This window comes from Nematolebias whitei, chromosome 2 (assembly GCF_014905685.2).
Source record: "Nematolebias whitei isolate Nwh7 chromosome 2, NemWhi1, whole genome shotgun sequence".
In the NCBI taxonomy this organism is placed as follows: Eukaryota; Metazoa; Chordata; class Actinopteri; order Cyprinodontiformes; family Rivulidae; genus Nematolebias; species Nematolebias whitei.
In genome coordinates, this window is record NC_056499.1 from 27,099,664 (window position 1) to 27,108,254 (window position 8,591).

Sequence of the window (8,591 nt, forward strand, 5' to 3'; positions counted from 1 at the left end):
AATGGATGGATGATAAAGGTCATTATTTTCCATAATGTAATGATAAAAATGAAACTTTTATATATTTCAGATTCATTGCACACCAACTGAAATATTTCAGGTCTTTAATTGTTTTAAAACTGATGATTATGGCATACAGCCAGATCAGAAAGTCGCAGTTTCAACTCCCAGTACCATTAACATCAAAATGTGGGTGGAAAAGGTAAAACACCCACACCTGCCTCCACCCTCATTTGCCTCACTCTGTGCCCCTGAGCAAGGCCCTTAAACCCCACCATTTGCTCCCAAAAACATCTCTTGAAAATGAGTTCTCTTGACTCAATGAGACTACCTGTATAAATAAAAGGGTAAATGGAAAATAAAATTACAAGTTGAGATGGGAGAGATGCCGTAGCACCTCAGAAGGGAACAGCTGGCAGTAGTGCATTGGGCCAACTTAAAATGACATAAGGATATCCATCTTACAAAGACTGTTCTTCATTTAAGTCAAGAGAAAGAGAAATGTCTGTATAGGCAGTTTTGGATGAACTATTGTAAAATTAATCAATAAGATTAAAATGGACCAATTGAATGTGAGCCCTACAGTGGCATTTTCAGCTCTGCCTCCTTGGGGGGAAACATTTATTGATACGTACCTGTTAAAAGGAAAACAAAGGAAAACTCTCAGCAAGCCAGATGTTGAAACTCATTTACAATCTAAATACTTTAAGTATCAAAAAAATTATACTGATGCTTCAAAACTTGGACATGGGGTATGCATTGGTTTTATTGAACTTGAAATAGGTTACATGTCTAATCAAAGGATCAGTGATAAATTATCTGTATTTACTGGTGAACTAATAGCTATCATATTAGCATTAAGGTGGGTTGAAAGTATTAAGTCTCGGTTGCTACAGACTCTAGTAGTGCAATCTGCAGTATAAAGTTTGCTCATTCTCACTCAAGACATGATGTTGCATTACAAATTTTACAAACTCTAATGAAAAAGTCAGGAGTTTGATTTGGGTCTCAGCTCATATAGGAGTTTTGAGTAATGAACTCGCAGATAAATTTGCTAAAGAATCTACTTAAAAGATTAAAATTTCTTTATCAATCCCATACAGCAAATCAGAACTAAAATCTATTGTAAAGGAAGAAATTAAAAAGAAATGGCGGGAGGAATGGAACAAGGAGAGGAAAGGGAAACATTTTCTATTCAAAAAGTTGGTAGGATGAGGGAAACATCAAGGAGGAAGAAGGAAGAGGATATTTTATCAAGACTTTAATTTGGTCATCATACATATTTAAATGTTAATTTAAAAAGAAAAGGAAAACATCTTACAGGAGTCTGTGAATGTGACCTGTCACTGGAGACAGTTGAACATTATGGATTGTATAAAATATCATAAAGAAAGAGGTATTCTTCAAAATCGATTTTACGAGCAAAAAGTGCAATTTAAGTTAGTTGAGTTACTTCACTTGAATTTCAACTCACATTTTAAGTAGGGCATTTTTTTCAGTTTCTTGTGAAATCAGAACTTTTCAGTAGAATACATCAGGGTTTTAATTCTGGTTCACACTCCAATCAGAAGGTGGCGGTAATGCGCACTCAAAGCTGTTTGCCAACCGCCTGTAAATCAAAGAAGAAGAAGGCTCGATGATGACATCATATTGAATGCGACGCGAAGTTATTTTCAACACGCAACAATTCCAGCCTAGACTTAAGCTTTGAACCAGTTTGTGGACGTTTTCCGAACACATGGAGGGGAAAGGGTTTACCTCTGGCGGTAAGAGGCGTAATGCCTGGAAGACAGAAAGCCCAGACCCCGTGAGAAACTTCGAGAGGTGGAAGAAGAAGTACGAGAAGACACGAGCACGAGTGAAGCAAACGAGAGCGGATATTAAAAAACCCGCATGGGTCGTGGAGCAGGAGGACATCCGCAGGCTCGTGACGAGGTACGAACACATCAACACCAAGGAGGTGCTCAAGTTCTCAGACTTCCCCATCTCCAAGAAAACCCTACTGGGTCTGCAGGGGGCTCAGTACCGACAGCCCACCGAGATCCAGAAACAGACCATCGGCTTCGCTCTGCAGGGGAAAGATGTCCTCGGCGCGGCAAAGACCGGCTCCGGGAAGACGCTGGCCTTCCTCATCCCGGTGCTGGAGTGTCTGTACCGCCACCAGTGGACTTCCATGGCCGGCCTCGGAGCCCTCATCATATCCCCGACCCGAGAACTGGCCTACCAGACCTTCGAAGTCCTTCGCAAAGTGGGCAAGAACCACGAGTTCTCCGCGGGGCTCGTCATCGGCGGTAAAGACATCCAGACCGAGTCGGAGAGCATCTCCCAAACCAACATCGTCATCTGCACCCCGGGCCGCATGCTCCAGCACATGGATCAGACAGCCGGTTTCCAAGCGAACAGCCTGCTGATGCTCGTCCTGGACGAGGCAGACCGCATCCTGGACATGGGCTTTGCAGACACACTTAACGCTATAGTGGAGAACCTCCCCAAGACACGGCAGACCCTGCTGTTCTCTGCCACACAGACCAAGTCCGTAAAAGACCTGGCCCGTCTCAGCCTCAAGGATCCGGAGTACGTCTGGGTCCATGAGCAGGCCCGGTTCAGCACCCCGGCCTCTTTGGAGCAGAACTATGTGGTGTGTGAACTTCACCAGAAGGTCAACATGCTCTACTCTTTCATCAGGACTCACCTGAACAAGAAGGTTATTGTGTTCTTTGCCTGCTGTAAGGAGGTCCAGTACATGTTCCGGGTCTTCTGCCGTCTCAGACCCGGGTCCTCCATCCTGGCCCTGCACGGCAAACAGCATCAGATGAAGCGGGTGGAGGTCTACAACATGTTCCTCAAGAAGCAGAGCGCCGTGCTCTTCGCCACCGACATCGCCGCCAGAGGCCTGGACTTCCCAGCTGTCCACTGGGTCCTGCAGGTGGACTGTCCAGAGGATGCGGACACGTACATCCACAGAGTGGGCCGGACCGCCCGCTACAAGAAGGGAGGAGAGGCCCTGCTGCTGCTGCTGCCCTCTGAGGAGGACGCCATGGTGGCCCAGCTGCAGGAGAAGAAGGTCCCCATCAACAAGATAAAGGTGAGTCGTGACTGGTCCACACAAATATGACCACTCAGAACCAGAACTGATCCACTCAGAACCAGAACTGATCCACTCAGAACCAGAACAGGTACACAGGTCCTCACAGAAGCTCCTGCTGTGTGACAGGAAGCAGCTGCAGTCAAGCTGCAGGATTTTACAGAGATGGTGTTCATTGTGTTTTCCTTGTTTTCATCTGGATGTGACATTTATTAAACTGAAATATTGGATGTGATATGGGGGGGAGTGGTGGTGCAGAGGTTAGAGAGGGTGGGCCTGTGATTGGAGGGTCGCCGTTCAACCCTGGTTCACCTCCCACACCGACAACATCCAAATGTGGGTAGAAAAGGTGAAACGCCTGCCTTGCCTCCACCCTCATTTTTACCACTCTGGCACCCTGAGCAAGGCCCCCAACCCCCCCCCCCCCCCCCCATCTCCTCCCCAGACACCCCAGATGGCAGCCCACCGCCTCACGTGTGCTCACATGCGCAATGGAAAAAATGCCGAGAGTTAATTTCCCCATTGGGCATGAATGAGAACAATAAAATAAATAAAAAATAATGCATTAGTTCTTCTGTATATTAGAGAATAATAATTCCCAAAACATTGATCCGATTTGATTAAAGAGTGATTTAAACAGCTAAACCAACTTTCAGATCTTTCTGTCCAAACATTCTGCTTAATAACAAACTGTTTTCTAAAACATACCAGGAACGTTCCTTTTCCCTCCTTAGACTTTCATCCATGTTCTTCACTTTCAGTGGTAACAAGAAGCTTTTATGACTTAAGTCCCAGGATGTGTGGAGATCTGCTAAAGCATGAAGTTTGAGTTAACATCAGAACCACTGCAGAACCATCAGTGTTTTAGGTGTTGTCACACCAGCCTATTGGATTTAATCCCATAATTTACCTCCTCAGTGAGTTGACCTTGAACTCCTCTGCAGCCCAAATGATTCCAGAGTGAAATGTGGCCGTCGTCGTGACAGCTGCAGCTTGGACTAAATGTTTTGTTTTTTGCACCCAGCTGAACAAAGATCTTTCCTTGTTTCATTTCGACCTGTGTTTCAGGTGAACCCAGACAAAATGCAGAGCGTCCAGCAGAAGCTGGAGGCCTTCCTGGCCCAGGAGATGGAGCAGAAAGAGAGAGCCCAGAGGTGCTTCGTCTCCTACCTGCGCTCAGTTTATCTGATGAAGAACAAGGACGTGTTCGATGTCTTCAAGCTGAACATTGAGGACTATGCTCTGTCTCTGGGTCTCGCTGTGGCCCCCAGGGTCCGATTCCTGCACAAAGCTCAGACGCAAAGAGCTGAGAAAAAGGAGAAGCAGTCTGATGACGAGGAGGAGCTCCGGAAATTTAAGGCCCAGCTGAGAGGAAGCCTGCCTCAGGAAGACAGTCAGACCAGTGATGATGACGACGACGATGATGATGATGATGATAAAAGTGACAAAGATGAAGATCTGTCCTTTACAGCTGTGCTCGGTGCAGACGACAAAGATGAGGATGATCTTCGGGACTTGGACCTGCTGACAGTGAAAAGGAAGGACGTCTTCAATCTGGCCCAGGACCAGAAGGAAGAAGAGGAAGCTGCCAGCGTCTCCAAGAAAACACCTGAAAAGGAATCAAAGTTCAAAGAGGCCAAAAAGCTCATTAGAAGAAACTTTCAGGTCAACACTAAAGTGACGTTTAACACTGAAGGACAGGCCGTGCAGCTGTGGCCCCCGGTGCAGCGGGCAGTGACTGACGCGGGCCCCGACGAAGAGGACGAGGTCTCGGGGATCAACGTGGAGAAGGCCAAGGAGCGGCTGAGACTGGAGGATGAGGAGTTTGACAAGCAGGAGTACAGCCGCAGGGTGAAGGCCAAACACCGAGAGAGGAGGCTGAAGGCCAAGGCAGCCAGGAAGGAGGCCAGCAAGCGCACTCGTACTGTCGGCGACGAAGAGGATGAAGACGACGTCCCGGCTTACCTGGCCAGTCACAGCGAAGACGAGTTTGACCCCAGCACACTGCCGGATCCTGACCGACCGCACCACTCTGACCAGGAGGAGGAGGAGGAGAGGGAGTCAGCCAAACGGCAGCACAGCAGAGATGAAGAGGAGACGCTCCCATCAGGGAAAAGGAAGAAGATGAAGCAACAGGAGGAGAAGCGCGCAGCTCTGGATACTGGACTGTCTCTGGCTGAAGATGAGGAGTTAGTTTTACATCTGCTGGGGGGGGGACGGTAGAGACGAAATGTCAAATAAAAACAAATCCGTGCAAAGAAACGATCTTCTTGTTCCACGTTTAGATAAATCTAAAAAGATGGAAAAATATTTGCATTTTCAGATTTTATTCCGTTTTCTAAAACTTACTGATTTATATTTCTTCTAAAAGGATCAAACAGTGATTCTCATATAATATCAAAGATTAATGTACAGTTTTTGGACATGAAACACCTTTTCAACCCATGGGGTTTAAATACGTACCATAAAATATATTGCAGACACGTGATGCTCCAGCTGAGACTCATTTGACCCGTTTTCTCTGTAAACACAGTAAATTAGAAACGGGAACGTTTTATTTATTGCAAAAGTTCTGTTCAAAAATGAACCTTTTGGGAGGAACTGAATGTTGGGTTTTGTTCCGCTGTGAGCTGGAACCATCGGGGCATGAATCTCATGTTTTGTCTGTATTTGCTGAGACGTTGGAAGTCCTTTGTCCCTCAAGCCATCAGACTGTTCAACTCCTCCCAGAGCCGTATATAAATCTGTGACACCCCGGACACTAATGTATGCGTGTATACATGTACATATGCATGTATGCATATACTCCCTACCACCTTGTGCATATTGTCTTCCAAATGTGGCTACTGTATTTTTCAGATTATAAGGTGCATCAAGTGAAACAAAACAGATAAGTCAAACTTTATTCAACTCATTCACGATAACCACATAAAATCGTTTCGAGGTCAGTAAACACAACCAGATTCAACACATAAGGTGCACCTGATAAGGCTCACTGGATTTTAATTGATCCTTATAGTTTGAAAAATACAGTATTCTGCTTCTTCTGCTGATTAATTCATGTGTTTTTTTCCTGTATAATTAGAACATGATGGTTGCCTCAAATTTCCCCCTGGTATAAATAAAGTATCTTATCTATTAAACAGTTGTTAGATTTATTTCATTAGTGGCTCCGTACCTCGGAAACACCAGCTGCAGCTTTCTGAAACATGTCGGAATATTTCTGTCTGCTCCCGATTGTTCTCGGACTCATCAGGAAGCAACGAGTCATAAATTCATGTTCAATAAGGGACGTTTGTTTCACAAATTAAATGACTGCTTTGTGAAATAAATTATTGCTTGTATAAGAACAGGTGTTAAAAATTCAATACTGCATACTATAGTATTTATAGCTGAGGATAATTAGCGGTGCGTGTCCACAGATAGGCCTTTTAAGAATAAAAACGTTCAAAGCAAATCCAAGCAATAATCATTTGACACTACAGAAACACAAAGTGGAACAAGTCCATCCTTTATACTGAACTTACAGGAACAGAACTGCACGTTTTGATGGCCATGATTTTTCATTAGTTTCTTAATATCTAATCAAGTTATTGGAGGTGTTGTCATCGAACACATTAACATGAGCCTCTGTCTGAGCCCGGAGCGTCCAGCAGGTGGAGTGAAACCCTGAATCTTTGGCTGATTGTTGCTGCTTCAGTAAAAGAGTCTCAGTGTTGGCATGTTAAATGTCTGATGTCCCCTCAGCGTGGACTTCATCTGCATCCAGATACATCCTGAAGGGTTCTGTCCAGCTCTCCGCTCTGCTCCGTTGGGTTCTCACAAATGGGAAAGACCCAGACAAGACAAAAATGGTAGAATTGTCATTCCAGTTAGAACAATTGAGCTTCATAAAGTGTTTTCGTCTACCTTTCATTATGAGCAGCATGTTCACTGTTTCACCGCTGGTTGGTTTGGACTTGGTCCCTATAATTAGAATCCTGTGAAAGAGCTTCCCTGAATTAATCAACAGTGTATCAAGGAATGAAGAAAAATCCTCATAAACAAAAGGGGAGAAGATGTCGGCTAAAAGCTATAAAAATGGTGCAAAGCCAACGTTTGTCCCAGTTCACATGTTTGATTTTTTTTTTTTTTTATAATGTTTAGAAGTTTTATTAGAATCTTACTTAAGATTACAATTTGTCACCAACTTATAGTGCAACCTTTAGGATGGCTCTAAAGTTAAATTTTATTTCTAAAGACACCACAGAGTTTCTGTAAACCAGATGTTAGCCTGCTTGTGCTGCAGCCAAAGATAGTTTCTGGACAGTTCAGCTCAAGAATTAAGCACAAAGATAATAAAAGCCATATTTATAAAAAGTTTGAACTGCACTAATCCACAGGCAGTGTCAATAACAAGCTTTTGTTACAAATGTGCCAACAAAGGATATTTCATGATACTTAAAGACCAACAAAGGCACAGAGGAACCTTCAAGCAACTACAGGCCTCCATTTTTTCTTTGGCTCATTCAGACAAGCTGAACGGCTGCTGGAACCAGCACTGATAGCAAACAAAGCCTGTCCAGAGGGTATGGTGGCGATAGTGTTATGGTTCGGATTCATTTTGGCACTTTCAAGTCAGAACCGTTCACCATGCAAGACTGCAGCGCTCTGACTCACAACCATGTACTTTAAAACGAACAACACTGGCCCAGAAAGGAACAGGATGAAAATAATCCATAACGTCACCTTCAACCTCAAGACAAACGGCAGAAAACTATTTATTAGAAATAAAATCAGGGATCACGCGAGGAAAAGTTGATTAGTGCACAAGTTGTGTGTTTATTCCAGTAACACGATACAACACTCCTTATGAAAAAAAAAAAACAGGTTTGAATTTGTCTTCTGCTTAATATGACCAAATATAAACTCTGAAAACCTTAGAATTGATGCTGATGCATGCTCAATAATCCAGGTGGAAAAATATAACAAAGTTAAATCAGCTCCTCTGGACAGAGTCGAGAAAAAAAAAAAAAAAAACTTGTTGAAACGTTGCGTCTTTTTTTTCCAAAAGACTTTGTCAATCTGAGGAGCTGCAATAAACTCAGTCTTATAAATTTGTTGACACCCAGAACTAGCTGTTCACATGATAAAGGAGGACCAGTGCCCTGATGGCCGCTTGCTATTCACAGAGGGCTGAGTGATGCAGCATCCAGTAAGAGGGGGACAGTTGGAAACGGAGGCCTCTGCTCGTTTATTTATTTAATGTTTTTTATAGGTGTAAAGGTCTTACAATCTACAAAGTAAACTTAATAAGGTAAAAAAAAAGAGTTAAATAAATTTATACATAAAAGAGTAAAATAAAATAATGTGCACTTTTTATCTATACAAACACAACTATTTTCTTAACAAATGCGTAAAAATACATTAAAATTCATATAATAAAGGGGTCTGTTTATGAAACAAAGTTACATTTCTTAAGAAGAGTTATTGTTTTTACAAGTTTCTGATTATTTAAATAATTTTT

At 43.3% G+C, this 8,591-nt stretch overlaps 1 protein-coding gene across 1 annotated transcript; it reads left to right on the forward strand.

Annotated features, from left to right (window-relative positions):
• Positions 1–1,640: 1,640 nt before the first annotated feature.
• ddx10 (DEAD (Asp-Glu-Ala-Asp) box polypeptide 10) lies at positions 1,641–6,194 on the forward strand. Its single transcript, XM_037691041.1, has 2 exons — positions 1,641–3,085; positions 4,154–6,194. Exons 1-2 carry the CDS (start codon positions 1,739–1,741, stop codon positions 5,306–5,308), a joined length of 2,502 nt encoding a protein of 833 aa, XP_037546969.1. The 5' UTR covers positions 1,641–1,738; the 3' UTR covers positions 5,309–6,194.
• Positions 6,195–8,591: the final 2,397 nt, after the last annotated feature.

Excerpts from the sequence above, each read along its gene's own strand:
- ddx10 (XM_037691041.1), top strand. The coding sequence starts at position 1,739 with ATGGAGGGGAAAGGGTTTACCTCTGGCGGTAAGAGGCGTAATGCCTGG. Across the intron at positions 3,086-4,153 it reads TCCCCATCAACAAGATAAAG|GTGAACCCAGACAAAATGCA; the intron begins GTGAGTCGTGAC and ends CCTGTGTTTCAG.